At 49.6% G+C, this 14,292-nt stretch overlaps 1 protein-coding gene across 1 annotated transcript in view; it reads right to left on the reverse strand.

The window, feature by feature from the left end:
• Positions 1–2,089: 2,089 nt before the first annotated feature.
• ZMAT4 (zinc finger matrin-type 4) overlaps positions 2,090–14,292 on the reverse strand; it is a 46,501-nt gene continuing 34,298 nt past the window's right edge. The window contains exons 5-7 of the mRNA XM_021535894.3: positions 12,912–13,139; positions 7,470–7,566; positions 2,090–2,535 (exon numbers count right to left, since the gene is read on the reverse strand). Of these exons, the coding sequence (XP_021391569.1) occupies positions 2,520–2,535; positions 7,470–7,566; positions 12,912–13,139 (341 nt within the window). The 3' untranslated portion in view covers positions 2,090–2,519. The remainder of the gene's footprint in view (positions 2,536–7,469; positions 7,567–12,911; positions 13,140–14,292) is intronic.

The raw sequence follows: 14,292 nt of genomic DNA on the forward strand, positions 1-14,292 counted from the left end.
CCAGGTGCTGAGGGGTAGGAATCCCATCAGCAGTGCTGAGCCCACTGCTCTGCAGTGCCATGAGGCACACCAGGGTGACAGAGTGACACCAGCTCCAGGCCAGGCTGGACACCCAGGGGAGAACAGCCAGCCTAGCACAGGCTGGGAGCAGAGGCTGGGTCCAACCCAGCTCACTGCAGAGCTGTCTCCACACCTGCCTGAGGAAAGAAATTGCGTTTGTGCTGTAATTAATTTGCTGCAATTAGCTTGTAGTGATTCCTAGAGCACACAGATTTTTGGACTTGTCTCCTGATGCCTCTGCAGGACCCTGGATGCTGCTTGGGGAAGGGCTCCTTTGGGGAAAAGAGGCTTGGAAAAGTCAGGCTTGAACCCACATGACTGATGTGCCCTATTTCTGTAAATCATTCTCTCTGTAAAGAGGCAGTTTAGCTTCAGGAACACTGGCGGCTCATGTTATTACCCAAAACACAATAAACGAAACCACCCCACAGCTATGAAACCCAAGGAGATGTTTACTCATCTGTGAAAAACCCATTCTCCTCCACACATGAAAGGCATCGATGCAAGAGCACAAATTAATCACACAGAGCTTCTGCAGTGGCTCTGAGCGTCCCCATAGAGGGAAGGAGGTGATGCTGCAGCGCACCTGAGCTGTCCCTCCACAGCTCTGGAGGCACAGCCAGGGGCTCAGGCACTGTGCCCAGGGGCACAGGCACTGCCCAGGGGCTCAGGCACTGCCCAGGGGCTCAGGCACTGTGCCCAGGGGAACAGGCACTGCCCAGGGGCTCGGGCACTGCCCAGGGGCACAGGCACTGCCCAGGGGCTCGGGCACTGTACCCAGGGGCTCGGGCTCAGCCAGGGGCTCAGGCACTGTGCCCAGGGGCTCGGGCACTGTGCCCAGGGGCTCAGGCACTGCCCAGGGGCTCGGGCACTGCCCAGGGGCTCGGGCACTGTACCCAGGGGCACAGGCACTGCCCAGGGGCACAGGCACTGCCCAGGGGCTCAGGCACTGTACCCAGGGGCTCGGGCTCAGCCAGGGGCTCAGGCACTGTGCCCAGGGGCTCAGGCACTGTGCCCAGGGGCACAGGCACTGCCCAGGGGCTCAGGCACTGTGCCCAGGGGCTCAGGCACTGCCCAGGGGCTCAGGCACAGCCAGGGTCTCGGGCACTGCCCAGGGGCTCGGGCACTGCCCAGGGGCTCAGGCACTGTGCCCAGGGGCACAGGCACTGCCCAGGGGCACAGGCACTGCCCAGGGGCTCAGGCACTGCCCAGGGGTTCAGGCACTGTGCCCAGGGGCTCGGGCACTGCCCAGGGGTTCAGGCACTGTGCCCAGGGGCTCGGGCACTGCCCAGGGGCTCAGGCACTGTACCCAGGGGCTCGGGCTCAGCCAGGGGCTCAGGCACTGTGCCCAGGGGCACAGGCACTGCCCAGGGGCTCAGGCACTGCCCAGGGGCTCAGGCACTGTGCCCAGGGGCTCAGGCACTGCCCAGGGGCTCAGGCACTGCGCCCAGGGGCTCAGGCACTGCCCAGGGGCTCAGGCACTGTGCCCAGGGGCTCAGGCACTGCCCAGGGGCTCAGGCACTGTGCCCAGGGGCACAGGCACTGCCCAGGGGCTCAGTGCAGAGCACTGAAAGCCTCTCCTCCCACTCAGCTCCTTCACTACTCAGGTGCCCAACGCAGGCAGGGGAACGAGCTGCTGCTGGCTGTGCGGGGCAGAGCCTGAGCTGCACCAGTGCAGGGCTAACCCCGTGTCCCTGCAGGTGTGCAGGTCACCAGCCTTACCTGGGATGGCCTGGCCAGCTCAGCCCGTGCCAAGGCTCTGGTGCCACCGGGCTCCTGCAGCTCTCCGGTGGGCACAGCAGCGACCGGCCTCTGCCACGCAACAAAGGCAACAAAGCAAACAGCTTCTGTTGAGCCTGCAGGAATCCCTCCAGCAGGAAAAAGAATTCACACTTTCTTTGTGGTGTTCTTTACTCATGGAAGCATTTGTTTCTTTAGAGACAAAGAGCAAAGGAAGAAACTCATCCATTACACAATCCCCAGGATTCACTGCTGCTGCTCTGAATGTGTTGACACAAACCATGCTGGAGAAGGTGAAGAAAGTGTGTTTATTTCTGATTGAAGACTGATTACATCACTATCATGGATAATGTAGTAGAATAATCTTATACTCTTGGGAGAAATCTAGGAATAAATATGAAAAAGTAAAATAGTTTTTCTCCACTGTCCCTGAAGATGACTGATGAGTAAGTGCTGTATTTACAGGATAGTTATCATACTCTAGACTCTGTGCTGAATAAATATTGTCTTGAAAGGGTAAAAAAATCCATCGAAATATTTTAACTCACCACAAAATTAAAAAAAAAAAAATCCATGTACTTGTCCAAAGCAAAGGTTAGTTACATGTTAATTATTGAATCCACATAGGATCACTGTCCAAGAAAGCCTCCTTTCCTGCTGACCCGCTCCCCTCCACAGAAGCAGCATTAGTGCTTGTCCTCTTCTCCACTGATGAGCTACTACTGGTTCTTCAGGCTGCAAGACAGAAACGAAGCCCAAGTCACACTCCATCCTGGTGTGTTTTATGAGAGAAAATCACCACAGCAAATTGGAAAAATCTCCTTTCTTTAGGTCTTAAATTTGAATTTAAGAGCCTCACAAATCCTGCTCAACTCGCCTCCTCCATGGCCCAGCACAGCTCAGCTGATGAGGAATTTCTCATTGGAATTGGCACTGGCAAGCTCAGGTTTGTGGTTTGAGCAATTAACCCAGTGTTTGGGTTTTACATTAAGATAATTAATCTGTACACCCAACACCACAACACAGAGTTGTTCTGGGATTTTCAAATTATGATCAAAACAGAAGATATCAGAGATATCTTCATTTTCACTGACATTAAAAGGGAAGGGAGACAAGTTAGATCTATAATGAGGGGAAGTATTACATTTTCTTTCTTCACAGGCAGTGTAATTATTCAGCTGCTCCCTGGAACTGAAACTATGACAAATAAAAATGCCTATCAATTCCATCCACCTTTTGTAACTATTCATCTTCTGGAGCTGCTACTGCTCTTACGCTTCTTTACCATAAGCTACTATATATTGCAAAAAGCACATAGAAATACTACTATTACCAAGTGTTACTGTTATTGTAGCCACCCAGGTAAGAACAAAATCATTTGGCTTGGGTGTGAAGTGCACAATACAACTCATTTACTCTAACTTCCAGAAATTTACAGGAAATCTGTCTGAAAACACCTTCATCCTGAGTGAGGATGTGCAGAAGGAGCCCAACCTGCTGGCACCAGGGACAGGACTGGAAACATCCAGGAGAAACATAAATGCCATTTGGCACTAAATCTGACCCAGGTGGAGCCAGGCCAGGCAGCCCCAGAGCTCCCCATGAGTTGGCTGTGCCAGACACACAGATCCTGGGATATGCTTCAGCCACAACAGGCTGTCAATATTTGTTCACACCTTCTTAAATAGACGGGAAAAGTGATGTAAACAAAACCATGGCAAAGGGTGACATTTCTCCAGCATGATATTAACAATATTTTGATTAGTTCATTCCTGAATAGCCAAGCAGCTTATGTTGATAAATACCCTGTTCCAATTAGACATCTGTGCTCTCAGCCTGAAAATAAAAAAGGAAAGAAAAGAGGAAAGAGCCTGCCTAGGCCCAAGCCTGCTGTCTCTGCTCCTCAGCAGGACATCAACCATCTGGGCTTGCACAGGGTGCAGCCCAAAGTCAAAGCTGAGTTGTGCAGGAAGGGCTGCAGAGCCACCTCCCCTACTGGACATGACCACTCTTAACCCCTCAGAATTAATTCTGACCATTGAATTGGTTTTAGCCCAATGATGGCTGCAGGATTGGGTCCCCTCTGCAAAAATCCTGAAATAAACCAGGAAGCCTGAGTCTGAAAGGGAAACTCTTACATGCATTAGCATCTATGAAAGCGTAAATGAGTGATTATAAAACCCTGGAATACATTTGTGAGCTCTAGATGTGGCAGAGTGGTCTGGCTGATCAAAGAAACAAAATGAAGGCAAGAAGACAAAGTTCTTCTTTATGGAAGTGGGAATGTTATCCCCACACAGTCAGACTGTTAATTACCAGGGCTGGATCTCAGCCCTCTGTGGCTGACGGCCCGAGCAGAGGAGCACAGCTCTCAGCTCTCTGGCACATGTGACAGACCCACACCCGGCCCAGGGGTGCCACCCACCCCAAATGTGACTCTGAGCTCTCTGCTCTGCCAAAAGCACCTCTGCTCCTTGCACCCACATGCCCAGAGGAGGTACCTCAATCCCAAAACAGGCCCTCTGGAGCCTCTTCCCTGCAGGCAGCTGTTTTCTCCAGGCCATGGGGAGGACCCAGCCTGTCCCCAAGCCCTCTCCAGGAAGGGCTTTTTGCCAAGCCCCAGGGTAATGTTCTGCACAAGCACTGTTTTGACCCCAGACACTGAATATCCTCTGTCTCCTTTCACAACTACCTGGGACTTTAATCCCTGTTGTTTGTTGCCAATCACTTTGAGCAGTGATTTGTCATCTTCACAATTTGCATAAAGCAGAAAAGAGGGAGGTTTTGTTTCTGCCAGCCCATGGGGAGTGAGGCTGGCATGTGTCTCCCTCCCAGCCTCTCAGAAGTAACATTCACAACTGGATTCTGGCTGCTGCTGGTGCCCACCACAGTTCAGCCAGAGCGGGCACTGGCCCCTGCCTGGCAGCCTGCCCAGCACTGCTGCTCCGTGCTGCATGGGGGGAGGAGGGAAGGAGAGAGGAGATAAAAAAATCCTCTGTCTATTTCTGGAGAGCAAGTCAAACAATGCCTCAATCATCTCTACACAGTTCATAAATCCCAAATTAAAGTGCTCCACCCCGCTGCAGATGTCCCAGAGTCCATCCACATTCCAAAACTTGCTCTGTGCCCACAGCCAGCGGCATCACCCATCTGAGCCTGAGTTGAACCCTGCACTCCCCACACATCCAATGAGGCATTTAACCTTAATTTTCAAATTAAGCTCAAGTACCTGTACCCTGGAATAAAAAACAGGAACTGGCAGATATATCTGCTTGTGTATGCAAGGCTGGAGGGATAAGGACCAGCTCAGTATTAGCTCCCTCTTCCCTTGGTGCATCTTTTATTCAATACCAAAATACCAGCCAAGACACCTCCAGCTTCCTTCCTAAGCCCTATTTCCCCCTCTTTTGGTCAAACAAATGCAGTCAGAAGCACTCAGGGTAGTACCTGAAGTTCCTATGAATGGTTCATCTCTCCTGGCCACTCAAGGAAGAGCAGCTCAGCTGCAGGGCACAAGCATCAAATTATGTGCTGCCCGTGGAGCCCCAGCCTCCACAGGGTAGTGCCAGGCTCCTGGCTAACACAGCTGCCAAGCTCATGGTGTGTATGGTGGGTTATTTAAGGCAGCTCTAACTGGGGCTCTCAGCATGCTGCTCTCTGCAGAGCTCTCAGGAACAGTAATAAATAACCACAATGCAGCTCATGCCTCATAAAAGTTCTGAACCCCTGAAGCAGCTTTCCAGGGAACTCATCTGCCTGGTGTTTTTTGGGTGGTATCAGCTTCCATCCTGCAATCACTGTTCCCTGTTTTGCTCTTTGTCCCAAAGCACAATCCCTGTATCCCTTCACCTCGGTCCTTCACTAACTGCCCCTTTCTTCAGGTTTGTTTAGTCTTTAACTATATGAAGTATGACAGCTACATAAAATGCTTTGTTGCCTTGGCAACTGCAGTCCAGTGGCTTCAGCCTGAGTTATGAGGCAGAGGACAGCCTTGACATTAACCAACAATAATGAGAACAGCAGAAACCAGCAGGGGAACACTGGCTGAGGAACGAGTAGGGGACGATCCTCACCTGCCCCAGCACAGAGCACACCTGGGAACCATGGTGCTGCAACGTCTCTGTGGGACATCACAGCTCTGGGAACTCAGCAAAGGACCAGGTCTGCATTTCCAAAGTCCCTTTCTTTGTATGGACGAGCCAATTGCTTGGAAAAGCCAGTGAAATGTAGATGCATCCCTGCCAAAATCTGTTGTTTGTGCTGCCCAGCACATTCCTTTGCACTGAGAACAGGCTGAGCCCAGGGCATGCCTGTCATCTGTCACTCCTACCACAGTCAAAGCACAAATAACTTCCCAAGGTTACATTTCACAGCACTAGCAATTAAGATTTCTGAATCTCTGCTAGTTGTAGAAGAGTTCACAACAGAGCAGAAAGTGTGGGGATAACCAGGTACCCTTCTGGTGTGGGGAATTGGTGACACATCTTCCTGCACATCTGTTTCCCATCCATGAGGCTGCTCTGGTTTGAGATAAACTTCTTTATCCGTCTCAATAATACCAACAGCAACCACAGCAATAATCATACAGACCTGGAAGGACTGGCAAGGGAAAGATAAATTACAGCTCTGGGCCACAGCAGCATGGCACAGATGCTGTCATTCCAGGTTTCAAGGGGAAGAGCTCTCAGCTCTATTTTCCAGCAGTGGGAATTTCTTGCACTGGGTATGGATCCTGACCCTGTCCCAGCTGTTCCCACATGACCTGGCTGGGCAGGGATCCTCCATCAGGGAGATGTGCTGAAGAGCAGGAGATGGAGGCAGCAAAGGTCACAGATTCCTCATGGCACAGCCCAAAACCATGGCTGGCTCACTCACCTGGCCCCAGCCCACTGCTCCACAACACACCTGCCAGCAGGTGAGCTGCACCACTGCATTTGGAAGGCATTCAGATGTTCCCTGAATAAATAGAATAAAGCTAATGTGGATAATAGCAGGAACCTGAGAAGGTCTGACATCAGCTGGGGAAGGGCTGGCTTTATCCTCTGCTGGCTTAAGCAAAATGAGCCATTAGTCGGCACTGCTAGTTCTGCTCATCCTGCTCACTTTTCAGAGTATCCTCAAAGCTACCTGAAGCACTTCAGGTGTATCCCTTTATATTGCTCTCTTAATCCAGGCAGTTCCAAGTGACTCAGCCTGAAATGGTTCCCAAAGCTCACATATAAGTGCATTAAGAGCAATTAGTTCATTAATCTAAGCTCTGGTATCACGTTTCTCCATCACTTCATTTTAATAATTTGTAGTAATTGACAGAGCAGACTCCCCCCAATTCTCATAGCTGGATAATGCATAATTAGTCTAAATCACAGCAAAAACCGTTTCTCTGGGAAACACCTTAATGCCCTTAGGCTCAGGGTGTCTCTTGTGAGGTTTCACACATGAAATAAGCTGCAAACTCAGTATCATTATCCACAAGTCAGCGGGACTCCAGCAAGCCCATGTGGGTTCAGCTCTGCATTCCTCTGGTAGCTGTGTTTTCACAGCAACCAGAGCACAGCCCCAGTGCTCCTCTGCTGACAGGGAGCTGGAGTGCACAGCACTGTCCCAGAGCATTCCATCCTGGCAGACACAGACCGACTGCAGCCCACTGGGAGAAGCACAGGGATACTCACTTGGTCTGGTGTTTGGAGCCCTTCAGGTGTGCATGGTACTGCTCTATGGAGTTCAGGGTGACGTTGCAGATGTTGCAGGTGTAGCTGCGCTTCAGGCCTGTGAGGAAAACCAGGTGTTAGTTAACCCTTGGCTCCAACTTGCCACATGGTGAGGCCGAGAGGAGCATGGGCTGCACTAGAGGGAAACACTCATGTGCCTGGGCTATAGACTATTCAAAATGGCAGCTAGGAAGTAAAAATAAGTGAAAATGACTGAAGAAAGGGAGAGAAATAGAAAAAAAAAGCCATAACCTATGCTCCAAGCAAACTTCTAATTAATTAGAAGGTGCTTGGATCCCACATTTCATTTCCAGTGTCACAGGCATTTCTCTTTATAGTGATTCATCTATTTACTTTTCCAGGCCAGGGTACCCAAGCATTAGAGAAACCTAAAGGAATATTTTTAGAACTGAGCAGAAGAAAGCCAGGTTCAAAGGCTCATCCCTCCTGAGAGTGTGGTGAATCTCTCCTGTGCCCTCCTCAGGGGATCATCACTGTGCTCACACTAACAAGCACTCCAGGCACCATTTATCCCTCTAGTTTTTGGTAGGGATCATAATTCAGAGCAATTCCCTGTTAGTACATTCAGCAGCCAGATTGCTTAGGAACTCTCTTTTCCCCAGAAGGATCCACTCTGATTTATCCACCAAAGTGAACTAGCCAAGCACAGATGCTGGTCTCCCAGAGTCCACACTCAACAGCCTCTGGCTGAAGGTCAAGGCTGGCAGCTGGCAGGGGCACCAGGCAGCCCCCCAAAGCCAAAGCTGGGTTCTCTCTTGGCTGCAGTACAGACTGTCCCCAGCAGAAGTAAGGGCTCTGCTTAACAACACTGGAGCCACAGGATTCCTAGCAGGATTGCTGTGCTCCTTAGGAACAGTTCTAATGTTCCTTGTAATTGTCTCTTATGGCTTTCTACAGTATTGTTATTTTTGCCAAAATTGCTAAAACAACTAATTTAGAACAAATAACGTGTAGCATTCTCAAATTTGATCAGTCCATGCTCACCATAATTAACTGTACAGGTAATAAACACACTGACTCCTCCCCAGCTGGACCTGCCTTTTTGGCTCTCGAAAAATTCCTTATCTTGTTTTGCACTTTAATTACCAGCTACACCAACAGCCCCACTTTTCTCAAACATTTCATAATATCTCTTACCCAGGAATTTGGCACAGCATGAAAATCATCTTTAAATAATATTCCAAAATCGTTCAGACGAGTGCTCAAAAACAACAAGCCAGCAACTGCAGAGGTATTTAAGTAGTTTCTGTATTTCTGTGTCACGATGTGGCACAGAACAAAAATCAATTTGCAAATGTGCACTTGGATCTTCTCCTTACAGAATTTATTCTTGATGAAGCAGTGATGATTTTACAGTCACGCCCTTTGTCCATTGCTGGCAGCTGCTGTTTCCTTTATTCAACCAACAGGCATTAGAAGCCTGATGAATGTACCAGAACGCAGGTGAAGGAACGGGATGGGCAGTGCACGGCTGGCGTGGTGTGTCAGCACAATGCTGCAGACTGAGAACCTGGACCCCACCAGGATCTCCACATGGCAGAGGGGACTGGGGAACTAAGAAACAGGTAATACTTTAAGGTAATAAGGTTCTGCTGCTCAGCCAATTTAGCAGCATGTTAAGAGCAGCCTCAGTGAATCTTAATTACTGGTGTAGGTGGAAACGCCTTCACCAAAGCAGTTCCTAACTGGGGATGATGATTTTCTCCCTCAGCATGTCAAGGCTACTCACAGTGATGAACCAGGGGGAACCCTGCTCCCCCCTCCCTGTGTTCTGTGCAGGGAACTCAGTGCTGCTCCCTGATGCAACTCTTCCCACAGGCTGGAACATGCAGCCCCAGACTGGGCAGATTCCATGAACTGGGATGGAGATGGAGAGAGGAAACTAGCCTCAAATGAACAGCAGGATGAGACCACAGGCAATAATCACTTCCAGGGTATAAAAATTACCACAATTTGACTTCACTGGAGCTCATCAAAGCTGCTACTTGGCTGAAACTGGTTTCATAGAACTGCCCCACCAGTGCTCTGGGGCTGAGCTCAGCCCTCCAGGCCATAAGATGGTCCCACCCTGAGCAGTCCATACTGGCAGCTAGGCTGTGGCTGTATTCACATCCCCTTCTGCATCCTCAAGACACATCAGCATTGCCTCCCCTGCAGCATGACATACATTCATGTAAAATTGAATGTCCTCCTATCCCCATTAAATAAAATATTAACAAGTCAAGTTATTAATGTCATCCTGCATAAAATGAATTAAAACCCATTCCAGGGGAGTCCTTGTTAAACTGCTTCTTACTAACCACAAGTGACAGCACAGAATGAGAAGTATTTATAAGGTATACAAAGAGATTATGAGCTGAGATGAAAACGGAAGCACAACTCATTGCCTGATACTGGTGCATCTGCAGCACCACCAATTTACCTGAGAACACAAAGGCTCCAAGAGACATCTCTGTGCCCTTGTCCATCTGTGCTGCAGAGGCTGCTGTGCTTTATTTTAGGGATTCAGAGCACCTGTTGCAGGGTTTGGCTGGCCCCAGCACCAGGCAGAGCCCCTTACAAACCACTTGCCAACTGCAGAGCCCACCTGCCTGGGAGAGGGACCAGGAGAGCTGGCCATGGGGGACACCAGACATGAACTACAACTCGTGAGATGGGACTTGATGGATGAAACTTGACATTCCTCCTCCCTGTGCCTGGGACAGGCTGGGGAGGGCGAGAGCTATCAGATGGAGCCCCATGGCTGCCTCCAGCTGAGCCATGAGCCACTCCGTGCTGCTGAACAGGCACAAGTTGTCAGAGCAGAGCCTGGAATCTGGGGGTTGGTACCCACCAGGTTTTGTCTCCCTATGATCTGTGCCAGGGTGCAGGGGCAGCCAGGGCAGGCAGCTCTGCAAGAAGAAAACTCCCAGTTCCTTTCTCTTTCAGGGTATGTTCCCATGCTTCCCTGCCCAGCAGAAGCAGCAGGGATTCCAGGTCAGCCACACAGCAGGGTGGGTCCCAAAGCAGCTCTGTGCCATAGCTGGAAAGCCGCACAGAACTGCTCTGAGAGTGGGCTGGACCCTGCACTCCATCCAGCCAAGGAAAAGGAATCTGTGTGTCCTGTGCTGCAATTTTAACTCAACAGACTGCAGAAACAAAGCTCATTTCTCCTTTTTTTTTTTTTTTTCCCTCTCCTCACTCTTATTTCTGAGAAGAAAATAAGACCTGAAAATTGCAGGATGAGCACTTGGTGAGAAGAATCAGTGTTTTTGTTTCCTATAAATATCAATTGTCCAAAAATATATTTCTATTCTTACTTCTCCAAATATACATTCATATTTATCAATAAATATTTTATTACAGCCATTATCAAAACATCAAAGGCTGCTGAAATGTTGTACTTCAACTGACACTGCCTGTTTCAAGCTCACACAATGCATCAAGTGTTCATCTCCCACATTAGTCAAAATAGAATTAATATTTAAGCTGTGATGGGAGAAGCCACCAGGGATGCAGAGGAAGGAGATGACTTTGCAATCCAGGGAAAACTGAGGCAGCAAAGACAGTGTGGAGCAGGGAGAGCATGGGGATGCTGTCCCCAGCACAGCCATTTCCTGCTGCCACCATCACCCTGTAGGCAGGCACGATGTACCTGGCAAGGTGAAGCTGTCTGCCTGGGCACAAGCTGGATATCATTGTGTGGTGGCCACTGCAGAGACTGCTTTCAACACCTGTCAAGATCTGCTCTAATATTGCAGCTAAATGCATCCAGGAGAGCATCTCTAGATGGACACAGATGGACAGATGCTCATGCCCTAGTTAGAAAAATGGGAAGATTTCCCAGCTTGGCAGGCTCAGGGACACCCCCTTTGCTCCCTGGGCCTGGCTGCACCTCGTTGGTGCTGTACAATGTGGGCACTGCAGACTGAACCCCTGGAACAGCACCCTGAAGTGCCCAGCCAGAGGAACACCCCTATTCCCCTGGATCAGGCACACACACAGCCTGGACACAGCTCTGCTGTCCTCTCTCCCGTCATCTACAGACACTGGCAGGACCACACTGGATCCAGTACAAACCCCAACCACGCACAGCATCACCATGAAGGCAAAAACCAGCAGCTGATGAGGCTGTGAAGGCCTCCAATTTCAACTCTCCCAGGAGCTAAATTAATAAAACACTTCCCAATTGATTTATTTACAGATAATGACATCCTCAGCCATTCCTGAGCTTGGCACAGCTCAAAGTACTGAGCACTTCCATGTCATTGTCCCAGGTTTTATTCCCACATATTTCCAGCAGCGGGCAGTGACTCAGCCATCATGAATCATTGATGGCCCCGTGAGTCACACTAGGTAGCACAGGAGGATCAAGATAACCATTACAAGGTTTATGGGAGACCAAGAAATACACAATATACTGTATAGTCATTAGTATCTAAAGAAAAATTATTTCATTTAACAAGGAAGAAGACCCAGGTGTATCAAAATGTTATTGCAAAGCCTCACTGGCAAACCAAAGATCTTGCACATAGCTCTGAATCAAACCTGTCCTTCTTCCTCAGCTGAGTCAGGTCCCTGTGTGCACACAGGACTGTAACCCAGACAAAAGGCTCGTGCCTCTCCTGTGCCTACACCCCAGAGTAAGCAGGTATTGTCACGATTCAGTCCTGGACCGAATCAAATTGCACCTCTCCAGCACAAGCTCAGGAGGGCCCAGGGATGCTCCGGGGGTCTGGCTGCTGAGACCACTGGCCTGGCTGTGGCTCTGCTCTGCTTGAGGGTGGCTCCCAGAGGGTTGCAAGCCCAGGCACAGTTCCCACAGGGACCCAGCATGTGCCAGAGCCCCCCCTGTGGGGCCACCATGGATGGACTGACACACAGATGAAGAAAGGCTGCTCTCCCTTCAGCAGGAACACAAAAAACTTGTGTTTAACATCCCTGTGGCAAATGCTCAGCTCCTGTTGTTGCTGCTGACCCAGGGCCATCACAGCATTTTACAAACACTAATTAATCATGGAAGATAGTTGTCCTGCTCTCCATCAGGGAGATGTAGGGAGTGCTCTGCCTCCAGCAACATCCTGTCTGCACTGCTGCATGGGGCTGAGCTGTAACATGCTCTCCTCTCCCAGGGACAAGCCAAACTCGCTCGAAGACAGGTGCGTGTACTAAAGGAAAGGACTATTTTAGGAGGGGGCAAAAGAGATACCTAGGAAACAACTTTGAAAGAATGCTGCTAAAACTGCAGGCTGGCATTCCAGAGCAGGGAATTTTTTTACAGAACTGGGAGCCTCATGAAGCAGTAAGAGCACCTCGGGCTCCCTGCACCACTGGTGCCCGCAGTGAGCGAGGTCGCGGGATCTCGCAGGCAGCAGGGCCCTGCTGGCCGTGTGCGGGCCTCACCTCGTAGCTCCCCCAGGTCCAGGGTCTTCCCCAGCTGCTCCAGGAGGTCGGCCCTGGCCGCGTTCTTCTTGTGCTTTTTGCCGTCGTAGTGCTGCTGTGCCATCATGGGGTTGTTGAACCAGGCCGTGCAGAGCTGGCAGTAGCGGTCCGAGTCCCTGCGCTGCGGAGGCGGCGGCACCGCCGGGGCTCCGTCCGTGCGCGCCGGCTTCAGCGGGCCCAGAGCGGCCTCTGCAAAAGGCAACGGGCACACGTCAGCTCTCCTGGGCTCCTGCTGCCTGAGGAACGCCAGACCCTGAGGCCGATCCCACACCAGACACAGGGAATGATCAGCTGCAGTTACAGGGTCCCGGCAGATATTTTGGATGGTGCTGCTTGGAAAGCTACCGTTCCTCATTAAAAAAAGCGTCATGAAAGGACAGCCCAGGACAGTTCCTCAGCTTTCTGCATTTCACTAACTGGGAAGGAGGATGCTCTCAGTGCAATTACACATCTTATCACTGTTCTGACTAAATTTGCTAAACTTATCCTGCTTGAATTGCTACTCCCAGGAAAAATCGTCAGTTCAGAATAAATACACCATGAAGAGCCATCTCCTTCTCAGGATAGAGAGACATATTTATCATTATCTCAGGATTCGTATTTTTCAATTTATTTGGTCTCAGAAAGAACAGGAAAGCCATAGTCATTGCAAACTATCACAAATTAACAAAAATACTCAATAGTCAGTCCCATCCTTCAAAGATCTTCACACTGTGAATTGTCAGGTACCAGCAACATGCGACCTTAATTTAATTCTATTTTCCTTCAGATTCATCAAAAGCCCATTCAGGAACACAAATATGAGCCCCATATCATCCCAAAGAAAAGGGAGTGATTAGTCTTTATATAATGGAATGCACTTTGTTCAACAGAGTTTCCCAACTTCATACAATACAAGTCACAAACCCATGGAAAAAAGAGTTTGAAGTAAAATAAAGTTTAGGTAACACTGGGATACAAAAATATACAATGACTAGCACTTAATCATCACACTTCATTCAAAAATTCCCTTTTATGTGGCTTTCCTTTTCCTTTATTTTCTAGATGAAATGTCTGCTGTTTAAATAATTAACAACCTGCTCTCTCCATGGTACTGGAATAGGCACATTTGGAGGTGTGTGGTGGCTGTCTTTGATCAGGAGATGATCCAGCTGAGCCCTGATGAGCCCACAGGGCAGCAAATGCCAAACCCACCTCAGTGTCTGACACCAGGAACAACAGAGGGATATATTTAGACATATAATTATGCCTGGATTCCACTGTGATTGACTCCTTGCCTTGAGAAAGTTAATATTGTTATAAATCTTCTGCTGACCTGCTCAGTAAGGGACACCTTTCTAGG

Source organism: Lonchura striata, chromosome 32 (genome assembly GCF_046129695.1).
Source record: "Lonchura striata isolate bLonStr1 chromosome 32, bLonStr1.mat, whole genome shotgun sequence".
Taxonomy (NCBI): domain Eukaryota; kingdom Metazoa; phylum Chordata; class Aves; order Passeriformes; family Estrildidae; genus Lonchura; species Lonchura striata.